We start from the raw sequence: 27,877 nt of genomic DNA, 5'->3' as shown, positions 1-27,877 counted from the left end.
TTTTACAAGGAGTTTGTGGCCTCCTTATTCCTCCTGCCAAAACACACCACCTCACACTTGCCTGCATTGAAATTTATTTGCCATTTACATGACATTCTGCAAGTTTGTTAATGTCTTGTATTTTATTGCAGACTTCCTCAGTATTAACTATGCCCCCCCAATTTGGTGTTCATCGCAAATTTTTATATTGTACTTTCTATTCCCAGCTCCAAATCATTTATGTAAATAGTGAACAACAATGGTCCCGGCACCAATCCCTGTGGACAATGTCTTCCCAACTTCTGCCAGCCCTACTCTCTGTTTTCTGTTTGTAGTCAGCTTGCTATCCATTCTGTTATTTGTCTCCTGACTCAAATTGCTCTGACTGTAGCCATGGGTCTATTATGCGGTACCTTATCAAAGGCCAATGAAAGTCCCTGGGCCGAAACTCAGGGTCTCAAAGAGACCCGTTAACGCCCGTTTGCTGCAGCCATTCCTAAAAATAGAATGACCGCCGCTTTGGGGTCAACAGGTCGATCCGATCTAAATTCAGGTCGGGGATTTTTCAGCCTGGATCCCATACCGCCCAAGTTGATGCACCGCCAAATTAAATAAACAAAAAAATACTTACCAGCCATTTTCACCTCCATTTGTTGATCCCTCGCCGCATAGTGCCTCTGGCAGGTTTTTCTGCTGGTGCACCCTCTGAACACCCTCTTAAAGGGGAGGGCCCACTGCCGCGGCCGCAATGCAAAAATGTTTGTCGGCCGACATGCTGATCGGCCGGCAAAATACTGCCCCCCGGTTCAGCCAGGCTGCCAACGGGCAGCCTGACACCCCCCCTTGGGTGCCAGGCCGCTGGCCCGACCGGAACTCTCCCTGGTGGCCCAGTGGCCAAAGTAAAAAATTGTTCGAATCTCTCCCCTTTAATGGAGGGGAGAGAGCGTGGTGACGCACACGCGATGTGACATCACCACGATGATTGACAGCGGCGGACGGCCCAAACGACCCCTTTTCAGCCAGTCAGCCTGGCTTTGAGTCTAAGGCCCGCCCCCATCATGATCCATTTCCTGTAGGACTTTGAAAACAATTCAAAGTCTTGAAAATGGATCCACTCACCGCACCAAGAGTTCCAGCGGTGAGTACTGGTTAAAACTCATAGGTGCGCCAGCTTTCTGACCCCCCTGTAGATTACATCCACTGCATTACCCTTGTCTTGAATATGGAGTCTTGAATATGGAGCCAGTGTAGGTCGACACACCATAAGGCTTAAGAACCTGAATCACAAATGGTTACAGAAGATCTCTATCCAAAGAGTAGGTACATAAGGTTTTTTTTGTAACGTAGTAAAACATGTAGTTAATTAGATTCTTCCAATCATTAAACACTACTTATAAGATCAACAGGGCATTTTGACTGGTGGGGAAGGGAGGGGAAGCCAGCTTACTGGGAAATAGCATTTATAGAGTTACAGAGGAAGTTGTAGAAAATATATAATTAGTTGAAGTTTTCATTCACTTAGTTCCAACTGTAAGCTGCCACATAGTTCACTTGGTAACTTCAGTAGTCATATATTAATATCAGCATTAGACCGTTACCCTGTCTATCACAACATTTACAGATATCTGCAGACATTGTGTTCATTGTACACTTGGGTGGAACTGCTGTATATTGAGCTTCCCGACAGTTTCTCAATAGTTTTTACATAAATCTTAAAAGTCAGTTAAACGCTCATCACGTCATTCAAAAATTAAAATGGAGCTACAAGCATTTGTGCCTTCAGAATATTGTAGAGAGTATAATTAGTCTAAATTATAATATAATGACTGTAATTATGATCCTACTAAGCTGAAAGTGCTTTATGTATGTAGAAATATGCCACCCTCCATGCTCTCTCCTGCCTTCATCCTCCTGAGCCTTCTGTTCTAAGTTACTCTTTCTCAGCACCTGTGAACTCCTTACCTCCCTTCGTCTTTCCCTCTTCCCAACAATATTTAAGTTTTTAAAACCCAAGCTTGGTGCCACCTAATTGATACTTCAGATTTACCTTACCTCTTCTCTGCTTTCTTTTAAACCAGGTCGTTCCCTGCACTCGACCTTTAGAGCTTTATAACAATAAGATGAAACCTCTCCATGCCCTCTCGACCTCTGTAACCTCTTCCAGCCCGACAACCCTCCAGGAACTGTGTGTTCCACCAGTTTTGGCCGCTTGTGTATCCCCGAATTCCATTACCGCATCACTGGTGGCTGTGCCTTCAGATGCCTAGGCCCTAAGCTCTAGAATTCTCTACCGAAACATTTCCGTCTCTCTCCTCCGCTAAGACACTCCTTAAAACCTACCACTTTGACTAAGCCTTTGCTCACCTGTCCTTATATCTCCTTCTTTGGCTCGATGTGAAATTCTGTCTGATTATGCTCCCTCAGTTACCACAAGCAAAAACAGGTTAACACATGAATATACAACCACAGCTTGCCTTTATAGAGCACCTTTATCCTAGTAAAACTTCCCAAGGTGCTTCACAGGTGCTTAATCAGACAGAATTTGACACTGAGCCACATAAGGAGATACAAGGACAGGTGACCAAAGGTTTGGTCACATAGGTAGGTTTTAAGGAGTATTTTAAAGGAGGAGAGGGAGGTAGAGGCAGAGCGGTTTAAGGAGGGAATTCCAGAGCTTAGGCCCTTGGCAGCTGAAGGCACGGCTGCCAACAGTGGAGCGATGAAAATCGGAGATGCGCTAGAGGCCAGAATTGGAGGAGCGCAGAGATCTCGGAAAGTTGTCGGGATGGAGGAGGTTACAGAGATAAGGCAATTTGAAAACAAGGACGAGAATTTTAAAATCAAGGCATTACCAAACTGGGAGCCAATGTAGGTCAACAAGCACAGGGGCGATGGGTGAATGGGATGTGGTGCAAGTTAGGACACGGGCAGTAGGGTTTCGAGCAGAAGCTCAAGTATACAGAGGGTGCAAGGTGGGAGGCCAACCAGGAGTGCATTGGAATAGTCGAGTTGGGAGGTAACAAAGGCATGGATGAGGGCTTTAGCAGCAGATGGGCTGAGGCAGGGGTGACATAAGAGGGAGCTCAGATGCATTGATCTCTCCTATAAAGCATCTACGGCACAGAAGATTAGTATTTTCACTGACCTAACATTGTCACATAGGTATTACATAGTCCTGGTAAACCCATCTGAAGCTGTAACTGTACCTGATATATTTTGGGTTTGTCTGCCATCTAGTGGCTATTCCTGATGTCTGCAAACTTTATTAAGTCAGCTGGTTGTTGCTGGAAACTGGAGGTAGCTTGTTGTGTCAGCTTTCAGTCTTGATTGCACTATTGTAGATCAATCTCAACACATGAATGACTGAGAGTTACTCACTGATGTCCATCCGTGAACATGCGGCAATTTAATCATCCCTTCATCATTGAAAAATAGAACCACACAGCTAACTGACGTTAAAGAAAATTTATGAAATGAATGTCTTTTGCAATAAAAATAAATCCAGTTTTCTCTGATGGACACAATGAGAAACATAAGCAGTTAAACTTCTTCAAATGGAAATAAATTGAGGTACTCGTAAAAGTTCATAAGAACTGGAGGAGGCCATTCAGCTCCTCAGGCCTGCTCTGCCATTTAATTAGTTCTTGGCTGATCTGTAGCTCAACTCCATTTACCTGCCTTTGCTCCATATCCCTTGATATCTTTACCCAACAAAGATCTATTGATCTCAGTCATGAAAGCTCCAGTTGTCCCTCAGCATTCACCCACAGCCACTTGGGCAGAGAATTCCAGATTTCCACTACCCTTTGTGTGAAAAAGTGCTTCCTCGTTTCATTCCTGAATGGCATGGCTCTAAATTTAAGATTTTGTCCCCTAATTCTTGATTCCCCTACCAGAGGAAATAATTTATCTGTATCTACCCTATAAAATGCTATGAACATTTTAAACACCTCAATAAGATCACCCTTCAATCTTCAGTGTCAGCTGTGGCTCAGTGGATAGCACACTCGCCTCTGTGCCAGGATGTTGTGAGTTCAAGTCCCACTTGAGCACAAAAAAAAATCTAGGCTGGCAGTGCAATGCTGAGGGAGTGCTGCACTGTTGGAGGTGCTGTCTTTTGGATGAGACGTTAAACTGAGGCCCCGTCTACTCTCTCAGGTGGACATGAAAGATCCCATGGCAATATTTTGAAGAAGAGCAGGGGAGTTATCCCCAGTGTCCCGGTCAATATTTATCCCTCAATCAACATAAAAAAAACCTGATTATCTGGTCATTATCACATTGATGTTTGTGAGAGTTTGCTGTGTGCAAATTGGCTGCCACTTTTCCTACATTACAACAGTGACTACACTCCAAAATTACTTCATTGGCTGTAAAGCGCTTTGAGACGGCCGGTGGTCGTGAAAGGCGCTATATAAATGCAAGTCTTTCTGTAATCAAGGGAACACGAGCCACGTTTGTACAACCTGTCCTCATAATTGAACCCTCTAAGCCCCGGTATCTTTCTTCTTCATTTGTTACCTTCCATCCTGTAGATGCTTCTAAATTCATGGCATTTATTTCTTCTGCCTGTAGGTAGTAGGTAGCTACAATGCTGTTTCATTAAAAGGGACCAAGTAACTTTAGGTTAGAGCATTGGCCTGTCAGTTCAAGGACCAGAGCTTTCATAGTGCTAGTGAAACCATAGCACCAAACCCTCCCTAACGCGGCACTAATTGACACCGAATTGGCCGTCTCACGGAGAGGCCCAAAGGATGTGGAGTGTAAGATGCAGAAACACACGTCACTTGATGCGGACGGCAGAAGTAAACAATTCCATTCAGCAGACTTTGCATCACTTTGAGCACAGTAATTCTCCAGAATAAGTAAATGGCAGGACATCTTCAATTACTTCATATATCTATGATATATAAAAAATGGGGAGTGGTCACATTGCCAAGGTATGGCATGGTGAGGGGTGTGTTATGTAACAAGTGAGGCTGAATTAACGTTACATGATAGCCCAATTACACTGAGCTGTCCACTATTAGGCAGTTCCACCAGCTGTATAGTGGACATAAGAACATAAGAAACATAAGAAATAGGAGCAGGAGTTGGCCAACTGTTCCTGAAAATTACCCATTTATCCCGACTCTGTTTTCTGTTAGTTAGCCAATCCTCTATCCATGCTAATATATTGCCCCCAACCTCATGAGCGTTTATCTTGTGCAGTAACCTTTTATGTGGCACCTTATCGAATGCCTTCTGGAAAACCAAATACACCACATCCACTGGTTCCCCCTTATCCACCCTGCTCGTTATATCCTCAAAGAACTCCAGCAAATTTGTCAAACATTATTTCCCTTTCATAAAACCATGCTGACTCTGCTTGATTGAATTATGCTTTTCCAAATGTCCTGCTACTGCTTCCTTAATAATGGACTTCAGCATTTTCCCAACGACCAATGTTAGGCTGATGTTAGGCTAACTAGTTTATAGTTTCCTGCTTTCTGTCTGCCTCCTTTTTTAAATAGGGGCATTAAATTTGCAGTTTTCCAATCCGCTGGGGCCTCCCCAGAATCTGGGGAATTTTGGTAGATTACACTCTATGAACTCTTCTTCAAGGCTACCTTTCCCAATTTGATTTGTCCAATCAATATGAAAATTAAAATCACCCATGATTATTGCCGAACCTTTCTTACAAGCCTCCATTATTTCTTGATTTATACTCTATGTTGCAGTATAACTACTGTTAGGGGGCCTATAGACTACTCCCACTAGTGACTTCTTGCCCTTATTATTTCTTATCCCCCACCCAAACTGATTCTACATAAGAACATAAGAATTAGGAGCAGGAGTAGGCCATACAGCCCCTCGAGCCTGCTCCGCCATTTAATACGATCATGGCTGATCTGATCATGGACTCAGGTCCGCTTCCCTGCCCGCTCCCCATCACCCCTTATCCCCTTATCGTTTAAGAAATTGTCTATTTCCGTCTTAAATTTATTCAATGTCCCAGCTTCCACAGCTCTCTGAGGCAGAGAATTCCACAGATTTACAACCCTCTGAGAGAAGAAATTTCTCCTCATCTCTGTTTTAAATGGGCGGCCCCTTACTCTAAGATCGTGCCCTCTAGTTCTAGTCTCCCCCATCAGTGGAAACATCCTCTCTGCATCCACCTTGTCAAGCCCCCTCATAATCTTATACGTTTCGATAAGATCACCTCTCATTCTTCTGAATTCCAATGAGTAAAGGCCCAACCTACTCAACCTTTCCTCATGTCAACCCCCTCATCCCCGGAATCAACCTAGTGAACCTTCTCTGAACTGCATCTTGATCTTCTGAGCCAATATCATTTCTCACTACTGTACTTTATTAACAGGGCTACCCCACCTCCTTTTCCTTTCTGCCTATCCTTCCAAAATGGCAAATACCCCTGAATATTCAGTTCCCAGCCTTGGTCACATTGCAACCACGTCTCTGTATTGGCTATCAGATCATACCCATTTTTTTCTATTTGTGCCATCAACTCATCTATCTTGATACGAATGCTGTGTGCATTCAGATAAAGAGCTTTAATTTTATTTTTTTACCATTTTTCCCTGCTCTGACCCCACTTTCTGGCACACTCTTATGTTTATACGCTCTGTCTTGTCCTGTCACACTCTGGTTATCATTTCTCCCGCTACTACCCTGCTCTATTGCCTTCTCCTTTTTTACTTTTTAAATTTCCGCTCACCTGATTCCCCCCCCCACTATTTAGTTTAAAGCCCTATCTACAGCCCTAGTTATTCGATTCACCAGGACACTTATTCAAGTGAAGCCCGTCCCAACGGAACAGTTCCCTCCTATCCCAGTACCGTCACCAGTACCCCAGGAATCAAAACCCATTTCTCCCACACCAGTATTTGAGCCACGTGTTTAACTTTCTGATCATATTTACTCTATGCAAATTTGCTTGTGGCTCAGGTTGTAATCCAGAGATTATTACCTTTGTGGTTCTGCTTTTTAATTTGGCCTCTAGCTGCTCATACTCCCTCAGTAGAACCTCTGTCTTTGTCCTATCTGTGTCATTGGTACCCACATGGACCACGACAACCGGATCTTCCCCCTCCCATTCCAAGTTCCTCTCCAGCCCCGAGGAGATGTCCTTAACCCTGGCACTGGGCAGGCAACACAGCCTTCGGGACTCACGCTCTAACTGCAGAGAACAGTATCTATCCCCCTAACGATACTGTTCCCTACCACTGCAACATTTCTTTTTACTCCCCCCCGCTTGAATGGCCCCCTGTACCACGGGGCTGTGGTCAGTTTGCTCATCCTCCCTGTAGTCTCTGCTTTCGTCCACACAGGGAGTTAGAGCCTTGAACCTGTTGGACAAGAGCAAGGACTGAGGCTCCTCCATCACTACCTCCTGAGTCCCCATACCTGCCTCACTTGCAGTCACACCCTCCTGTTCCTGACCACAGACCAAATTTTAATTATTTAATTTGAGGGGTGTGACACTCTGCTGGAACACAGCGTCCAGGTAACTCTCCCCCCTCCCTGATGTGTCACAGTGTCTGAAGCTCGGACTCCAGCTCATCAACGCGGAGCCGAAGTTCCTTGAGCTGCCAGCACTTACTGCAGATGTGGTCGCTGTGGATCACACTGGTATCCACCAGCTCCCACATGCTACAGCTGCAACACATCACCCACCCTGCCATCGCTAATGTATTTAATTAACTCATTAAGTTTTCACGTTTGGAAATATCAATTATCTATGTTTAGTTTTTAATCCCGACCACATCTGCAGTAAGTCTTGGCAGCTGGAGGAACTTCGGCTCCGCGTTGATGAGCTGGAGTCTGAGCTTCAGACACTGCGACACGTCAGGGAGGGGGAGAGTGACCTGGACACGGTGTTTCAGCAGAGAGTCACACCCCTCAAATTAAACAATTAAAATTTGGTCTGTGGCTCTTAATTTAAAGCAATGCCCAAGTTTAGAAGAAAAAGAGAGTGAAATACTGACCAACCGATCACGTACCTGCTTTCCTGTGACGTCACTCTTTGATTTATTATGGCTTCTCTCCCCTCACAGGTCCGTTGGTGCTGCTCCCAGCCTGACTACTTTCATTCCGACTTCTCTCGCTCTCGCGCTGCTTTAACTCCAATTATGTAGCACAATAGTACAGCAACCCAAATAAAACTTTGTTTGGATAAAATATCATAATGCCAAAGACAAAGCTGAATAAATATGCAGAAATAAAAACCCTTCGTTGAGCTAAAGCCCCAGGAGCTAACCTCCCCCCATCGCTGTGGAAATGGTACATTTTCTCAAACCCGTGGAAAATCAGCAAACTTGCCAAATTAAAACCTGCTACTCATTGAAAACTCAATGAAAAGTATCCACCCCGCACTGACTGACGATGCACCAAAGTACCTCAGCAGCTATAAGTATTCCTCCTTCCCTCTCCCCCCATCAAGCTGGGAAACATTCTATTCATTCACTCCTCCCCCCATTCTCTCTCCATGCCAGCAGGGATCAGCCCTATCCACACCCTCTCCACAGAGTCTGGCTATGTACTTCTACCCTCGCCCACAACTGCCACAGTGAGCTGGAACTGGGTGCCCAAACTCACCCCTTCCCTATTGAACATGGAACGGCGGAACACATTCCCTGTCTGCCCCTATTGACCTGAAAACGAGTCCTCCCCACCTGATGGGCCATTAAACCCCCCCATCCCACCCCATCCCCCCAAACCGTAAAGGTGAGCCCCTTGCAGCAGAAAAACATTCCCGTTCCCCCACCACTCCTCACACACACACACACACACACACACACACACACACACACACAAACACACCACACACACACACAATGAAGATCTGCCCGTTAGCACTTTTAACTAAGAAGGAACATGGGCTCTTTGGCCAGCCCCCATATGTGTTGAGAGGAATGCTCCCTGTTTTAGGGAAAGGGATTGCCACCTTACTCACTGCAATACCTGGTCACAAGAACAACCCCCTCCATCCCCTGCACTTCAACCCTGTCACTGAGGTAATCTTTCAGCCTTTGCTTCCTCCAACCCTATCCCCCTCTCACACTCTACCTCCCCTCCACCCTTTATTTCCATTCCTCCTCTCCTCTCCCATCTCTGACCCCCATCCCTCTTCCCACATCCTCCCCACTCACTCTCTCTCTCTCTCTCTCTCTCTCTCTCCATCCTCATCTATCTTGCCTTCCTTCCTCTCCTCTTCCCTGCATCTCTCCTCTTCTCCCCACTCTCTCCCTCTGCTCCACCTCTCCCTCCTCTCTCTCCCTCTCCTCTTCCTGCCCAGCCCCTCCCACTCCTCCAATCTGCCGCTTTCCCCCTCCTAGATACACCTGTCCTCTGACCCTAATCCTACTTGACTTTAACCCGGCACTTGATCTTGACTCCCTGTGCAACTCCACAGGACATTGACTCGTAATATATATTTTAAAATCGTACATCTGCCCAAGTCAAAATGAAGCTACCACGCTTTATTACCGATGCATTTTAAAATGCTCTATGCTTTCAAGCTGAAGCCTGAAACTAATAAGTGAATTGGATTTTGTAGAGTTCCCTAACTAAGTAACAATTACACTCTGAATGGCCCGAGGATCTGTTTACTTAAGAATCAGAATTTGTGGCATTAATGGACACAGATCCACCTTATCAGAAGAAGAATACATTAAGCATCACTTCTGTCCTCTTACCATTTCATCTTTCATCTTACCATTATTAACAAGGCCATGGAAGGTCCACTCTATACTGAAGAAGTGGCATACAGTGCACGCTTCCTGTTACTAACTGGTGTCTCTACTTTTGGTCACACCTTTGTCAACAGTGACAATGTATTGTCAACTTTTGCCTCTGTCACGATGAAGTTGCAGGTCTCCCAGTACGATGGTGCTATCGCTTCTTGTTTTCCATCTCTCAGCTGCTGCTGTTTCTCATTTTGACACATGCTTTTTCTACCTGCTCTCCCGTGCTCCAGCCCCGCCTTCAAACTTTTTATACGCCTGCAATTGAAAGACATCGCTCACTGTACTACTACTGCCTCACTCTGTCCAGGCTCCCAAAGGTGGTCCTGTCAGCTGTACCCTCCTGGAACAACCCTTCCCAGCGTTTGGTCCTGCCTTGCGGCCTTGCTCCTGACAGCTCAGTGCTGCTTGGACTTTGGCACTTTGCCTCATATCGCCCAGATGTTTCCTTTCCCAACTCCAACAGCATGTTGTGCCTTATCTTCACCACCTGCCCCTGTCCTAGGTTAGCCAAGTCTCTTGCCATCCACCTGCCTCCTCTCTCGATTAAAAGTCCCATTCCCTATCATCATAAGCAGTCCCTCGAATCGAGGATGACTTGCTTCCATGTCAAAAAGTGCACAAGTGTTTCAATGAAGGACCTAAAATTCCGGATCCCAAACTAAATCTTGACGGGTGGAAGATACCAGTGCGTGGATGTTTTTAACGTGTGGTGACCGGTGCACAGTAGCCACCACACGGGCTTGACAGAGCTAGGTCTTGGTCCAGTGGCAAGTATTCACCAAGACGACTGGAGACCAGCTCTGCAGCACGGACCCAGTGCGCACACATATCACAGTGTGGGCTGGCCCGTGCTGCCCCTGGGCCCTTGACTCTTCTGGCCCCGAACTCGCGCCTCTCCTGGGCCCCGATCACGTCCCTCTACAATCTCTCATCGCTCCTTCGCTCCGACCTCGCCGCTCCTGCTGTACCTGCCCACGCTCCAATCACCGACCTGGATCTTGGTGTCGTCTCTTTTCACTGCCGTTGCTCTCCTGCTCCAGCACGTGCTGCTCCCTGGAGTGGTGTGCCGTCACGCTGCTCCTTTCGCTCCCCGGCCTGCTCCCTTACCCTAGCCATTCCCTACCATAGGCTCGCTGGCTCTACCTCACTGCTCTTCTTCCCAACCGGCCCCATTCCTCCCCAAAACATTCCTGCTTCCAGGCCCCACTCCTGGTCCAAAGAGGTGGACACTGTATTTTGGCAAAGGGAGGGGACAGGTGATGGGGGTCGGGGGAGGGTGGAGGAGATGGGCAGAAGACTGGAGGGGGAGCAAGGGCAAAGAAACTACAGGGGGGGTTCTGGTGTGTACATGTGGTGGTGGGGAGGATGGTGAGCCGTCCGGCCCTCCCCATTCCTCCCACCTTTCTTCTCAGTTGGGGCCCCATATTGTGTCTGTGCGGGAAGAGGTTAAGCGGCTATCCCAGGCCTCGGTTTAGCTCTCTGAGGGTGGGGAGATGCATTCTAACCTCAGTCCCCCAATCTTGATTTTTGTTGGGACGGTAGAAAGTTTTCCCTCCCCCCTAAGCCAGACTCTCAGTTGGGTGGCAGGCAACAGGCAGAGCCCAAGGCCCCATTCACTGATGCTCAAGCAGTCCGCATTTCAAAGTCGGGGATTTGGTCAACAAGCCCATGACTTGGGAGAGAGAAATGTTCTCAGTGGGTGGGAGGAGGTGTTGGGTTTCAGACCTGGCAGATCTTGGCTCAGACCGCAGGCTTGTGTAAACAGTCCTGGGCAAGTGTTATATTTGCTTTCAGTACAGTGGAGGGTCATCGTCTCCAGGCCAGGTCCAAGACCACCCCAACCTCTGTCGTCGAGCTACAGTACGCGGACGATGCCTGCGTCTGCGCACATACAGAGGCTGAACTCCAAGTCATAGTCAACGTATTTACTGAGGCGTACGAAAGCATGGGCCTTACGCTAAACATCCGTAAGACAAAGGTCCTCCACCAGCCTGTCCTCACCGCACAGCACTGCCCCCCGAGTCATCAAGATCCACAGCACGGACCTGGACAACGTGGACCGTTTCCCATACATCGGGAGCCTCTTATCAACAAGAGCAGACATTGACGATGAGATTCAACACCACCTCCAGTGCGCCAGTGCAGCCTTCAGCCACCTGAGGAAAAGAGTGTTCGAAGACCAGGCCCTCAAATCTGCCACCAAGCTCATGGTCTACAGGGCTGTAGTAATACCCGCCCTCCTGTATGGCTCAGAGACATGGACCATGTACAGTAGACACTTCAAGTCGCTGGAGAAATACCACCAACGATGTCTCCGCAAGATCCTACAAATCCCCTGGGAGGACAGACGCACCAACATTAGCGTCCTCGACCAGGCCAACATCCCCAGCATTGAAGCACTGACCACACTTGATCAGCTCCGCTGGGCAGGCCACATTGTTCACATGCCAGACACGAGACTCCCAAAGCAAACGCTCTACTCGGAACTCCTTCATGGCAAATGAGCCAAAGGTGGGCAGCGGAAACGTTACAAGGACACCCGCAAAGCCTCCCTGATAAAGTGCAACATTCCCACCGACACCTGGGAGTCCCTGGTCAAAGACTGACCTAAATGGAGGAAGTGCAACCGGGAGGATGCTGAGCACCTTGAGTCTCAATGCCAAGAGCATGCAGAAATCAAGCGCAGGCAGCGGAAAGAGCGTGCGGCAAACCAGTCCAACCCACCTCTTCCCTTAACGACTGTCTGTCCCACCTGTGACAGAGACTGTGGCTCTCGTATTGGACTGTTCAGTCACCTAAGGACCCATTTTAAGAGTGGAAGCAAACCTTCCTTGAGTCCGAGGGACTGCTTATGGTGATGATGGTGGGAGGATGGGGGTAGGGGGGCACTGGTGGCAACCAGGGGAAGGCCTCATATCGTGTCTCACATACAACTGAATCAATCCCCCAGTAGTTTAAACTCAAGAATGGATCAGTTAGCATGCCAGTGGTTTGGATGGTTAGCTTTGTTAGCCAGCTGTCATCTTTTCGAGCAAGAGAGCCTTGTTTCGCGATGGTTGGGTGGGGTATGGGGGGGCAGTGGCGGTTCTAATGTATACACCTGTGAGTATGCTCACGGGTTGGTTGAGCTATTGAGTTGGGAGTGGCTTAGCCATGTGATGTTCCACAAGACAGAATAAAACCCCAGCCAGTTGGGTTCGGGGGATCCATGATGAGGCAGGAGGTTGTGAGCCTGGTGGATGAATTGGTAGCGTGTACTGTGATTGTTAAACCTTTTGTTAATAAACCAATTAGTTCTCAAGAGCAATGTGTTGCTATGAATTCTTAAGCAAAGAACCCATGAAGCAAATGCATTACAGCAGTGACAGGGGATATTAGATGGTGCATGGGGGGTCAGCTGCTTAGGGCCGTGGTCAATGAGAATGGGCTGTAGACTGAGGACCCCATCGGAGCCTTGGGAAAGAGCATTGCGATGAGGGAGGAGATTGTCAATTGATCTACGAGGAGGTTGGATTTGCACATGGGTTTTATGCGACTTTTAAACTGAACGCTTATCTCCTTCGCTGAGCAATTCCAACATGGTCGCTGGCTAAGGCGACAGGGGTTCAAAAGGTTAAGGCAGGTCCACAGCGACGTCTGGTGGTCAGGGCCAGGAATTGCACGCAGACTCAACCATTTTGTTGTGAACAACAGAGAGGTCTGCTCGACCTCTTCCCGCACAGACAAAATATGGGGCCCAAACTGAGAAGAAGTGTGGGGTAATGGGGAGGGCACGACGGTTCTCTCTCCACAGATGCTGCCTGACCTGTTGAGTATTGCCAGAATTTTCATTTTTATTGAAGACCAGATTTCCACCGTCCACAGTATTTTGCTTTTTGTATTGTTGTTAACTCTCAGTTTACTATTTAGCTGCTGTTATTTTAGCACAGCGCCACCTGCAGGATAACTGGTGCCTCTTTTATAATACATTTTCCCATTGAGTTTGTATGCATAAAACTTTTCAACACACTTTGATGGGGAATTATGCAGCCCACTCGGTGATTATCATATAGATAGAGAGATGAAAGATCATCAGTGATAATCCTAAATTATTGAAGAACATTTTTAAATCTCAAACTGCAATGTCAAACAAAGAAACAGCAATCTGGGTAAGAAATAGCTCTCAGTTGGTAAGTGCATTATCGAATGTGGAGCTGAGCCACACAGATCATTGGTTCGGTCCCCAGTCTGCCCTGTTAGTTGATCTGATCTTGGTTGATAGTAGAGACACCACGGTCGGCCTTAGCATTCCTGAACTGGGAAGAGCAAAAATCCACATGACATAGGATTACATTGGCTGTACGGCACAGAAACAGGCCGTTCGGCCCAATCAGTCCATGCCAGCGTTTATGCTCCACATGAGTTCCTCTCATATTTTCTCATTTAACTCTGTCAGCATAATTCCCTTCTCCCTCATATGCTTGTATAGCCTCCCTTTAAATACATCGATACTATTCGCTTCAACCACTCCCTGTGGTAGCGAGTTCCACATTCTCACTACTCTTTGGGTAAAGATGTTTCTTCTGAATGGCCTATTGGATTTCTTGGTGGCTATCTTATATTGATAACCTCTAGTTATGCACTACCCCACAAGTGGAAACATTCTCTCTGTATCCACTATCAAAACCGTTTAAAATTTTAAAGACCTCTATTGGGTCACCCCTCAGCCTTTTTTCAAGAAAAAAGATACCCAGACTGTTTATCCTTTTCTGATATGTATACCCTCTCATTTCTGGTAAAATCCTTGTAAATCTTCTCTGCACCCCCTCCAGGGCCTCTATATCCTTTTCATAATATGGTGACCAGAATTGTATGCCGTACTCCAAGTGTGAACTATTGAAAGAACAAATTTGTATTTATATAGCGACTTTCACAACCTCAGGATATCCCAAAGCTCTTTACAGCCAATGAAGTACTTTTGAAGTGTAGTCACTGTTGCATTGTAAGAAACGTGGCAGCCAGTGTTTGCGCACAGCAATATCCCACAACAGCAATGAGATAGTGTCCAGATACTCTGTTTTAGTGATGTTGTTTGAGGGATAAATATTGGCCTGGACACAGGGGATAACTCCCCTGCTCTTGTTTGAAAGAGTGTCATGAGATCTTTTACGTCCACCTGAGAAGGCAAGGGGGCCCTCAGTTTAACATCTCATCCAAAAGACGGCACCTCCGTCAGGGCAGCACTCCCTCAGTAGTGCACTAAGGGAGTCAGCCTAGATCTTATGCTGAAGTATCTGTAGTGGGGCTTGAACCCACAACCTTCTGAGGGGAGACTGATACCCACTGAGCCAAGGCTGCCTTCTGCCGATCACTAGCCAATGACCTCTGGTAGAAAGTGCCCATGTACGCGGATGTGAGGTGAGGATGAGATCACACACATGACTAATTAGCACTTTGGCAAGATCCATGAGAGTGACTGGTATATCTCAACATGAGTCAGTATTGTTGTGGAGGAGGGGGGAACCTATATACACCAGGACAGGATTTACTAACTCCAGCAGATTATCAGTCGGGAACTGCCCCACTTCTTCCAGGCTGTTCTGCCGAGCTGATGGAGGATGTTAAATGCATCTACAGCAATATAGGTAGGTATATTTAAATTAGAGACAAATATATCATTGAACAGAGTCCCCATCATTTGTGGCCTAGCAACGCAAATGATGGGGGCTGACAACCAGGGTTGCTGTGATGGTGGGGTCCAACTGCCTCCAGTGCACCAGTGCAGCCTTCGGCCGCCTGAGGAAAAGAGTATTTGAAGACCAGGCCCTCAAGTCTGCCACCAAGCTCATGGTCTACAGGGCTGTAGTAATACCCGCCTTCCTGTATGGCTCAGAGACATGGACTATGTACAGTAGACATCTCAAGTCGCTGGAGAAATACAACCAACAATGTCTCTGCAAGATCCTACAAATCCCCTGGGAGGACAGATGCACCAACATTAGTGTCCTCGTCCAGGCTATTGAAGTGCTGACCACACTCGATCAGCTCCACTGGGCAGGCCACATAGTCCGCATGCCAGACAAGAGATTCCCAAAGCAAGCGCTCTACGTGGAGCTCCTTCACGGCAAATGAGCCAAAGGTGGGCAGAGGAAACGTTACAAGGATGCTTTCAAAGCCTCCCTGATAAAGTGTAACATCCCCACTGACACCTGGGAGTCCCTGGCCAAAGACCGCCCTAAGTGGAGAAAGTGCATCCGGGAGGCTGCTGAGCACCTCGAGTCTCATCGGCGAGAGCATGCAGAAATCAAGCGCAGGCAGCGGAAAGAGCGTGCAGCAAACCAGTCCCACCCACCCTTAACCTCAACGACTATCTGTCCCACCTGTGACAGAGTCTGTGGCTCTCGTATTGGACTGTTCAGCCTCCAAATAACTCACTTCAGGAGTGGAAGCAAATGTTTCTCGATTCCGAGGGACTGCCTATGATGATGGTGGTAGGGTGGTTATAAAATTTAAAGGGCCGGCTTAACCTGTGCATATGAGCACAGGGCTCCAATCTTCACAATATAACACCAATAATGAACTGAAAAGACAATGGGGGAGAAATTGCCCTACGGCACACAATTCGAATGAAATAAAAATTTATCATCCAGCGAAAGCGGAACCTAAATGACTCAGAATTGGGGTCTTGGTGCTTGAAAAAATATCCGGGCATCCGATCTGTGCCTCCGTGGGGTGGTAACGGCCGCGAGAGGAGCAGAAGCGCATCGATGGCACTCAGCGCCGTGCTGATGATGTTGGTGCGACGGGGAAGTACTGCATCTTGCTGACGGGTCACAACATCCCTCCCCATCCCATAAAGGGGGGGGGGGGCGGGCGCTGCGAACGCTGCAGCTGCTTCAGTGGCGCCCACTGGACCACCAGAGAGGGTTTCAGCCGGGCCAATGGCCCAACATCCAAGAGGGATTGGAGGGCTGCCTGTTGACGACATGGCCAAACCAGCGGCCGCCATTGTCGTGCCAACTGCAAAGTCGGCTGACAAAAAAAAGATGGCGGCCGAGGTACAAGGCCCTCCCCTTTAAGGGTGGACAGGGCACCCCAGCCACCACAGCTTTATGACTCGCAAAGCTATGTCGGTGGCATTGCCCCGCGCCAATCTCGCTCCTGCGGAGCATAAAGGAATTGGCGCGCACGGTGATGACATCATCACCATGGGCATCGTCGCCCGGGGCGAAAACTTTGGAGCCCAAAGCCGTCTTCCCTCACGGCATGCTGGGGCAATTCCAGGCAGGTCGTTTCTGCCACCTGCTCCCGGGCAAAATGTCCTTATCGCCCCGTTTGCCCCTCCGGGAGACGCTAATGTGCCTTTCAGAAAGGGGCAATTTTGGCCCCTGTGTTTATTGGCTTTATCTCCTGGCAATCATGGAATGTATTCTTTCTGTTTAGTTATTTGTTAAATTATATTAATTAATTCTTGTTTATTTTAGTTAGGAAAGTTAACTATTATATTTTCTAATTGTTATACATTAAATGGACACATTGCTGTGAAATGGCACAAGGCTCAAACTGAATCAATGTTCTGTTTCTTTCCAGATTATTTATGATGAAAAGGTTTCTTGGTGAGTGCCTTTTGTTGAACATGCCAAACAGTCTGAACTTTACTCTCTTACACATTAGATGCTCCTTATTAATGTAAGGTGTGCTGCCGATTCATACTAAGAGTGCAAAAACATATATTTAAAAAATAAAGAACAAAACGCTATTAATTTTGTGAACAAGTTTAAATATGTATTGGCATTTACCTGCATTTTTTAGTTTTCTACTATGTACATATTCCAATCAATGCAGTCCACACATTCCGACAATACTCATCAAATGCAGGCAGTCCTTTCAATACTCCACTTACCCTGACCGTTCATCCACACACTACCACAATAATCTGCACTCACTGACAGTTATTTTAATTTTTGCTGTCTCCACAACCTGTACAAATTGCTCTTTATTTAGAGGTGTTGCACTCTGAAGCGCTCAAGCACGTTGCATATCAAAGAACTAATCCCAGGATTCGTATTCATTTCCTCTTCAGGTGGGAGTCTCTAGTGTTGATATTGATGTATGCAGTCTACATCCTGATCATGAAGTAAGTGCAGATTTTCTCTTCCAACGAGCTGCTGTGCTTGTTGCTGGGCAGGGTCTGGTAGGTGGTGAATCCAGCATTATTCCAGTTGAAGCACTCCACATAGACTTTCTGTTCAGCCCCAGACCATGCTGGATGACTTTTGGCAGCAATTTCTTTTGGCAATCTGCTCACCCAGACCTGCACTTGTTTCTGACCAGCAGGAGATTGTAATTCCCCTACCCACAGTGAGGGCTCTGTAGAGCAGGTATGTCATTCCCTCTGGGCATGTCCTTGAATGAGAGCTGGAGCGCTGGGCCCTGGAATATCCTGGGCCGCCCCGACCTGTGCGAGAACACCACCTCAGGTCTTGTGGCTGGGGAGTCTAGGGGCCCAGGTTGCCCACGCAGTGATAGAATTAGCTCAGCCCGTAGTTGGTCCATCGTAGGAAACAGCTGCCAGGAGGCATGGGTCACCTCAATCCCAGAGGCTTGTGTGCATACACAGAAACCAGCCACCTCTTGTACTTCTGCTGGTATAGCCCCTAGAAGAAACATGAGACTAGTGTTTAAAAGCACTCCATCACCAAGGGAAAGCACTACGGGACCAATCACTAGGCACTTGCATGGTGGTCAATAAAGTATTTAACATAAGAACGTAAGAAATGAGCAGGAGTAGGCCATGCCTGCTCCGCCATTCAATAAGATCATGGCTGATCATCGACCTCAACTCCACTTTTCTGCACAGTCCCCGTATCCCTTGATTCCCTTAATATCCAAAAATTGATCTCTGTCTTGAATATACTCAACAACTGAGCCTCTACACCCCTCTGGGGTAGAGAATTCCAAAGATTCACCACCCTCTGAGTGAAGACATTTCTCCTCATCTCAGTCCTGAATGGCCGACCCCTTATTCTGAGACTGTGACCCCTGGTTCTAGACTCCCCAGCCACAGGAAACATCCTCCCTGCATCTACCCTGTCAAACCCTGTGAGATTTCTGTATGTTTCTATGCGATCACCTCTCATTCTTCAATATAGCCCTAGTCTACTCAACCTCTCCTCATAGGACAATCCCCCCATCCCAGGAATCAGTCTGGTGAACCTCCATTGCACTCCCTCTATGGCAAGTATATCCTTCCTTAGGTAAGGAGACCAAAACTGTACACAATATTCCAGGTGCGGTGTCACCAGGGCCTGATATAATTGCAATAAGATGTCTTTACTCTTAGACTCAAATCCTCTTGTAATAAAGGCCAACATACCATTTACTCTATTAATTGCTTGCTGTACCTATATTTGGCAGCATTGAAGCTATGCGCTTTTTGAAAAGCCTGTACGCATATTTCAGGTGGGAGGAATGTGATATTTGTGATGCTCCTGGAAAGTTTAAGGCAATTGTAGGTGAAGGCATTTTTATGGTGGGCATGGGAAGACATAGACAGGACGGCAGTGGCCACACATTTGCGTGTTACGAGAAGATGTCCTGTGTGAGACCTTCTCAAATTGCTCTCACACCCGGCACCAGACTATGCCCCTGCCCCTCCTTGTCATCTCCTTGATGTGACTGCGGACTATCCGTCACTGGGGCCTCCTTGATGATGCACCATTACAGGGGAAAACGGTGCCACTTGCAGCACACAACAGCATGAAAACCTTAGCCCGGCTGTATTTCAGGGTGGTCCCAGATCTATCCAGACTCCGGAAACATTGCCTCAACGTGCCCTCTGAGTACTCTAGTGGATACCAGCACCTTATTGTTCAGTTGGAGTTCTGGAACCTTGTCATGGGCATTGGCTCCAAAGGATAACCTTGGTCAACCAGAGGTCACCCCAACTTGTTTTGTGGAGTGAAGTATTGGGTAGGCAGTGAGGTGCCGTAACAAAGGGAATGGTAACAGCTGCCTAGCAAATCAGCATATTGTGCTGCTAAACATTGAGAGAGTGGAATTCTTCCCCTATTCACAGAGGTAGTGGACTTGCGCAATGCAGTGCATTGGGCCGTATAGATGTGACCAATAAGCCCTTGGAGCTTTCTGAGAATCCCGCCCATTATATCCTGTCAGACATCTGTGGAGTAAGAGATGAAATTGCTTGCTCAAACAAACAAGGCATCAGTCACTTGCTTTACACATCTACGGACAGTTGATTGACTTATGTTGTTGATGTTCCTCATGACAACTTAAAATAATCCTGAAGCACAAATATTAAGAGCATTTGTGACCTTGACAGCCACTGGCATTGCCACGCCTACAGAATTTGGCTGCGGATCTGCTTGGATCAAGTGGGGTATAATTCTGTCTGGGCATCACAGGTAACTCACAGGCACTGCTCCTCTGAGCAATGCGGGTATGGGCACGTCTGCCTGTAGATTGTGGGTGGGTGTAGAGTGGCTCTGGCAAAGCAAAACCCGCCCGATATTCTTCTGCTCATCTTTCTGTTCAACCTTCTCTTCCTCCACAAAGTGTAGCTACAGGAAGAACCATTGTGTCATTGTTGGAGCCGATAGGAGTGGGGGGACAAAATGTAGGCGCAGCACAATTACCACAAGGGCTCCTGAAAACCGAAGTGTCAAGCGGGAAAAATCAAAACAAAAAGCATCGAAAAACGACTTGTCAATTTGTGGTACTCAACTCAACATCCACTACTGCTCCGAGATTTGCCAATAGGAGAGATTGTATTGTATTAAGACCACTATTTGTACCCTAGCTGGGACCCACAGTAAGTAGGTGGGCCACTCGGCCACAGCTGTGACGTTATCTGCTGAGGGACTGGGATGCGGAGTAAGAGCGAGGCACTGGTGACATCAGAGTGAGAGCCGGGATTGCAGTTTGGGACAGGACTCCTGTTAGACATGGCATCAAAGGCGAGGGCGGCTTTGACTGCAACAGTGTCTCAGAAACACGCTGTGTAATGACCGACCTTGTAAGAGACGGAAACAACACTTCCCCATATCTTCTACAGAAAGACTTCTGTTTATATAATATCTCGTGTCTCTCTGCAACTTTCCACCGACTTCACAACAATGAAATATGCATTGTACTTCATTGCAAGTATTGTAGGAAACATGAATTTATTTGGTTTTATAATGTAAGCTTCTGACTTTAAAAGAATGATATTAGAAAGACTAACTTTTGCTAATGACTGCTCTTATGGGGCCCAGGTTCAACACCTCGATGCAGATTTTTTTCGAAAGCAAATTGAAGAAGACATCTGTGAACATGGCGAACGGGAATGCAAATAATACGGAAATGGATGACAACAGCAACTGTGATGCAACTGTGGTCTTACTGAAAAAAGGTAAGGGCTAGGCTCCATGTATTGTAGATAGCCTGTCTTTAAAAGTCATGCAAATCAACACCTCGTACTCGCATAGCGCACCTCACACAAAAGGATGCATTTTACAAGGAGAGAGATGGAAGTGATGGAACTTGGATGTAAGAACAATGTAAGAGAGGTTTTCAGGAGGCTTGTGAGGGCGGGGCGGGAGGCAGCAGAGAGGATGGTCAGGGGACAAATCCGCAAGGCAGGGTGAAGGGAGGGGCATGATACAACAACTACTTGAATTTATATAGTGCCTTTAACATAGATTTTCCAAACCCCTTTACAAAGGGAAAAATAGAAAGGAAGGGATTGACGAGCCATGGTGCGATTAATTAACCCAGGTAACCGAAAGCTTGGTCGAAAGGATGGTTTTTAAAGGTGGAAGGGGAAGAAGAAAGGGGCTTCAGGAGGGAGCTCCAGAGAGCAGGGCCTAGGCAGCTGAGAGTTCCACTGCCAATGCTGGGGCAAACAGAGAGGGGATGCACTGAAAGCCAGAGTTGGACAACCAGTGGGAGGAGGAAGATTAAGGCTGGAGGTGATTGCAGAGTTGGGTAGTGTGAGGCCATGGAGGGATTTGAAGATGAGCATGAGGTGTTCAAATTCAGTCTGTTCGGAATCAGTGAGGATGGGGGTGAGTGGTACTTTGTGTGGGACATTATACATATTGTGTTCCTAACACAGATGAGGCTGCACACAGAGGTTAAAGTAACAGTGACCTCAGTCTTTAATAAGACACTCCAGAGTGAGGAAAGGCCTTAAGGGCCGGCTTATATACAGTGCTCCCATGGGATGCTGGGATCCCTTGGGTCTTCAGGGGATGAACTCCCTGGTGGCGGAACATGGGAGTGCATGCTTTACAGACGCACAACAATACAAATGGCTGATTTTTGAATGAGATGGATCTATGAAAGGCGGAGAATTGGAGGCCAAGAAGAAGAAATAAGTCACGGAAGTGTGGATAAAGGGCCTTGGCAATGGTGGTGGTGAGGGAAGGGCTGTGAAAGTAAGCAGTCCTGGTGACGATTAGGATGTGGGATTTGAAACTCACATTGGGCTGCACAAGATGCCGAGATTGTGCACAGTCTGAATAAGGGACTGAGAGGGATGGAATCCATGGCAAGGGATTGGAATTCACAGCAGGGGCTGAAAATGCTGATCTTATCAATGTGCATTTAGAGGAAATATTGACTCCATCGTGATATAACATCAATTATGCAGTTTGCCAACAAAGAGCTGGTCATTAGGTTGTGCTGTAAATACTTGAAATGAATGTGTAATCATGCTGGAGGGTGATTGGGGGGCGGGGAGGGGGGTCAGTAGTAGATGACACAGTCGGGGGGGGCTAGTCAGTGGCAGAGATAAGAGAGACGGGGAACAAGATAATCCTCAAGGAATAAACTGACTGGATGGTTGCTGTGAATGAAGGATGAGACTGTTCTGGTTGCCACCGTGGTGTGGATGGAGAACATGGAGGGATTTGAACAAGAAGACAGGATTTTAAAATTGGTTTGCTGGGGCAAAGTGAGCATGTGGAACTTGGCGATGATAGGTATGCAGAATTTAGTATAGGTGAAGACTTGATCCTCTCTATTGACTGACATTTGTGAGGTGAGGAAATAAGAGGTAAAGTGGCCAGTGAAGAGAAGCAAGGGATATGGCTGTTCGCTGTACTAGCTGAAAAAAAACTTCCCAAAACATTGAAATATTTAAACTATACAGCTGCGTATGGAAAATTTAAACTTTGGGGATTTCAGGAATGTTGACGATTCTCAGCTGTGTGTGTGTGTGTCCAGCCTTTATTTTTCCAGCTCGCTTGGCAAAGATAAATCTGAACTTTCAAGTGAGCCCAGCACAACATCCAAGTGGAGCACCAACATTGAGGCTTACAGAGGCACCATGGACTTCTCAGTGTGTTTTCGGCCATGCGTATTTCCTGGACCAGACTGCTCCGTATTACAGCCACTGTATTGGCTGGCGGGAGAGTTTGGCCAAATGCAAACAAAATTGTCACGCCATAAAAGGCATCATTTTTGTTGTGCATTGTCAAACAAATTTGAAGAAGAATGGCAGAACACTTTGCAGTAGCATCGTGCCTCTTTAAAAGATCAGTGCCATATTTACCTCAACTGGACCTGTCCCCTAAAGGTTTCTTCAGTCACTGAAGGAAAGAACTGGCATTTAATTAGAGCCTTGTCACATCTCTCAGAAATGTCCCCAAACACTTCACATGCAATGAATTGTACTATGTAAGCAAAAATTTGCAGGGCTGTGGGGAAAGGCCAGGGGAGTGGGACTAATTGGATAGTCCTTTCAAAAGTCCGATGGGATAAATCCTTCTGTGCTGTAAGATTCGATGTGTTGGCCATTGTGTGCTCAGCAGTGAGAAGGATAACTGCATGAGATAAATTATTTGAATATTCAAACCAGCACCTTAAAAGAGATAATTCATTTTATTTGTGTGCTTCATTGAGAGATTCCTTCCAAATGAATATTTATTTTTACAATAATTGGAAGAGCCAGAAATGGTGAGGCTGCTGTGGATCACATTGGGCCGTTCTTTGCGGCCCCTAAGAGTGTGTACAAGGTGTACACGCGCCCTTAGGGGCCGCGCAAGTCCCGGGTTAAGGCATGCATTGCGCGTGGGCTGGAACCCAGAACTTGCGATGTGTCAAGAATTCTCTTGACAGATCATCTGCATGCCCAAGAATAGGGCATTCGTGGGCGGAGAATTGGACTATTTGCCCAGCGAATGCCTGTGAAACTCTTGCGCCTGCTAAAAACAGGCATAAGGCCTGATTTTACCAGTGAAGTTTTAAGAAACATAAAAATATTTTTTTTCCATTTAAACATTAAAACACATGTACAATAAAGCAAGGTTATTTTTAGCCCCTCGAAAACATTTAAATTTATTTTTCAAAAGTTGTTTTTTTGTTTTAAATGTTTAATTATATTGTATTTGAATTAATTTTAAATATGTAATGTTTTTTTTATTTATTTGTTACATTAAATAGATTTTTTACGTGATCCCCATTCGTGCTTATGGGGATTCCATACAGAATCCCCATAAGCATGAATGGGGATCCCCTTCTTTGATTGGTTGAGCCAGCCCAAGTGATCCCAGGAGCGCTTGTGAACCGCATGTGTCCCTGGGATACGTGGACCTCTACACAGGCCTACGTGTAGAGGCCCAGGAGCGCAAGTCTCCGTGGATCCCAAGGCAGAAGGTAAGTGCTGATCTTTTGCTGATCGTAGCTTCCACCCCGCAGGAAGCCTCCGACCGCGAATTCAGTCTCTATGATCTGTTAACACTGCATCAGCTAAAGGCAGCAACAGTTGGAAGGTTCTCCAACCACCGATGGATTGTATTTTTGTGATGTGGCCTTGCTGTTTTAAATACTCCAGCGTTACCTGGATCAGTAAGTGAAAACTGAAGCAAAACAAATCTGCCTCCCCGTGTGGTAGCAGGTTTGCCAATTCTGGTTGGATATAATCCTAGCGGCTTGATCACGTGACAGTGGACCACGTGACTGCCCGCAGTTTGCAAATGCTATTGCATTTGCCTTTTAATAGTTGGGTCCTCTTTAATTGTGTTTCTGCTTTTGCTTAACAGTATTAAGAATAGTTTAAGGTGGCCCATGTTGTGTAAAAGTAGACCGTGACTGTTAGGTACTCCATTCTTTTGTTCTAACCATCTTATCTTCTGCAAGGTCACAATTTGTAATGTGGCATTGGAGGCAGTTCAGAGAAGGTTCACGAGGTTGATTCCTGAGATGAAGGGGTTGTCTTATGAGGAAAGGTTGAGCAGGTTGGGCCTATACTCATTGGAGTTTAGAAGAATGAGAGGCGATCTTATTGAAAGATATAAGATATTGAGGGGGCTCGATAAGGTAGATGCAGAGAGGATGTTTCCCCTCTTGGAGGAATCTAGAACTAGGGGGTAGAGTTTCAGAATAAGGGGTTGCCCATTTAAAATGGAAATGAGGAGGAATTTCTTCTGTCAGAGGGTCGTGAATCTTTGGAACTTTCTTCCCCAGAGAACTGTGGTGGCTGGGTGATTGAATATATTTAAGGTGGCGATAGACAGAATTTTGAATGATAAGGGAGTGAAGGGTTATCAGGAGCAGGCAGGGAAGTGGAGTTGAGACCAAGATCAGATCAGGCATGATTTTATTGAATGGCGGAGCAGACTTGAGGGGCCAAATGGCCTACTCCTGCTCCTATTTCTTATGTTCTTACAACCCATATTTGTAGGTTTGTTCTTTTGAAATTGCAAGACACTTTTCTACATTTTGAAGATATGATTTATGTACTCTATTTTAGAACAGTTTATTTAACACAAGCTTCATAATTCATTCAGTTTTTATCTTCCATGCACTTTGATTCACCTTTGTCCGTGTTGATATTTGTATGGTTATTGAAATACAAAGGTGTCACGTCATCTGCATTTTATTACAAATGAAGCTTCTTCAAGCTAAACAAATACCTGTCAAAGATCCCGAGATTTAACAAAAGGTTAAATAGAAAATATAATCTAGTGGTTATGCAAATGTTTTGTTTTTATAATCGGACAGCGTGCTTGTTTCCTTCTGCGTGTCTCAGTTGTGTTTTGTTAGCTCAGCTGACGAGCTTGACTGAATGCCTTATGACAGTGGAACATTTCCCTGAAGGAAGGAAGGGGAAAAAAGACTTCGCTCCGAGGCATGATTTTTTTTTTCAAACTATCTATATAGACTTGCATTTATATAGCACCTTTCATGACCACCAGATGTCCCAAAGTGCTTTTCAGCCAAAGTAGTACTTTTTTGGTGTAGTCACTGTTGCAATGTATGAAACGCAACAGCCCATTTGCGCACAGCAAGTTCCCACAAACAACAACGTGATAATGATCATAGGATATACAGCCCAACCAGTACATGCCAGCGTTTATGCTCCACTCGAGTTCTTTTTAGTTGGTTGAGGGATAAATATTGTCCAGCACACCTAGGATAACTCTTGCTCTTCTTCAAAATAGTGCTATATTATCTTTTCCGTCCACCTGAGAGGGCAGACAGGTTTCGGTTTAACGTCTCATCTGAAAATCTGCACCTCCGACAGTGCAGCGCTCCCTCAGCACTGCACTGGGAGTGTCAGTCTAGATTTTTGTGCTCAAGTCCCTGGAGTGGGACTTGAACCCATGACCACCTGACTCTGAGGCGAGAACTTTAAGGCGAGAAATTATTTTTAATTAAAAATAATTAAGCCCAGCCTTATCCTTTTAATTAATAAAGCTGAAAACATGTCGAATTTCGAGAGTTAGGGACTTAGAAGTAGAGGCATATAGAGTTATCGCTCTAATCCAGCCACAATCAAACTTCCTCTCCAGAGTTGGCACCATCTGCCAATTCCAAAACTGGACAGATGACAGAATAGGGGTGGGAAGGGGCAGAATTGTAGCTTGCGATCTGATATTTGCTGTTTTGTTGATGATAAATTCATTTGAAAACGGAACAACTGATGTTCCCATATCATAAGACACAAACGCAAATGGAACAAAATGGGCTTTTGTTTTTAGAAGAAATGTGTGTTTAGCATTTTGCAAATTTCCAAACAACCCACGCAAGAAAAAAATGACTTGATGGGTGATTGCGAACAACCCTGCAGCCGAGACAGGCAGCCCAACGAAAGGGGAACGCGCAGAGTTATGAAGCATCACGGGCTTGGGGGAGTTAGAAAAACAGCGGGAACACTGGAGCTGGTGAGAGGGTTAATCACAACACTTAACATTGTCGTCTTCTCTTCACAGCTAACTTCTGCCGTAACTCCTCTGTGCTCATGGTGGATGAGCTGCTCTCGGCTTATCCACACCAGCTCTCTTTCTCTGAGGCCAGTCTGAGGATCATGATAACCAGCCACTTTGGACCCAAAACCAGGCTCAGCATGGCTAGTCGCATGCTCATCAATGAGGTATTTACTCCCATCAACTGCAGCAGGTATCAGCAGGAAAGGTTCGGGTGTGAGCTTTGACCTGCTGACAGGTCCGTAGGGCTGTAACGTACATGTCTGTCAGTGTTATGACCCATTCACAAGGTACATGCATCCCCACAAACTGAGGTTGAATCCTGGCCTGACTATTAAAGCTTGCATTCTGGAAGTTTAAAACTAACAATCCAGAGATAACAGCCCCTTAGAAGCGAGCCCTTCAATCTGGCATTTCTATTATACTGAAAATAGAACTTTCAGCTCGATTTTTGAGTTTCCAGACATTGTACCATGAGATAAGAGTCCAAAACTCTATCTATCTCAGCCTTGAATAGAATTAGCATCCCTTTGGGGTAGAGAATTCCAAAGATTCACAACCCTCTGAGTGAAGAAATTGCTCCTCATTTCAGTTTTAAATGGCCTACCCCTTATCCTGAGATGATGTCCCCTAGTTCTAGACTTTCCAACCAGGGAAAACCAGCCTCACAGTTCCAACCTCTCAGCATCTACCCTGTCAATCCCGCTCAGAATCATATATGTTTCAATGAGATCACCTCAATTTTTTCTAAACTCCAGGGAGTACAGGCCCACTTTACTCAATCCCTCCTCATAAGACAACTCTCTCATCCCAGGGATAAAACTAAGGAACCTTTGTTGCACCGCCTCTCAGGCAACTATGCCCTTCCTCAGATGAGGATAAGTGCACAGTACTCCAGGTGTGGTCTCACCAAGGCCCTGAACAATTGTAGCAAGATTGCCTTACTCTTATATTCCAACC

At 46.3% G+C, this 27,877-nt stretch overlaps 1 protein-coding gene across 3 annotated transcripts in view; it reads left to right on the top strand.

Annotated features, from left to right (window-relative positions):
- Positions 1 to 27,877, top strand: part of slc24a3 (solute carrier family 24 member 3) — a 466,872-nt gene that overhangs the window by 408,546 nt on the left and 30,449 nt on the right. For all 3 annotated transcript variants that reach the window (XM_070888804.1, XM_070888803.1, XM_070888805.1), the window contains 4 exons: positions 17,298 to 17,323; positions 17,791 to 17,844; positions 20,981 to 21,117; positions 26,924 to 27,084. In XM_070888804.1, coding sequence (XP_070744905.1) covers positions 17,298 to 17,323; positions 17,791 to 17,844; positions 20,981 to 21,117; positions 26,924 to 27,084 — 378 coding nt within the window. The remainder of the gene's footprint in view (positions 1 to 17,297; positions 17,324 to 17,790; positions 17,845 to 20,980; positions 21,118 to 26,923; positions 27,085 to 27,877) is intronic.

The sequence above is a fragment of the Pristiophorus japonicus genome, chromosome 9, assembly GCF_044704955.1.
Source record: "Pristiophorus japonicus isolate sPriJap1 chromosome 9, sPriJap1.hap1, whole genome shotgun sequence".
Taxonomy (NCBI): Eukaryota; Metazoa; Chordata; class Chondrichthyes; family Pristiophoridae; genus Pristiophorus; species Pristiophorus japonicus.
The sequence above is the reverse complement of the archived record's forward strand: the minus strand, read 5'-3'. Positions and strand labels throughout refer to the sequence as shown.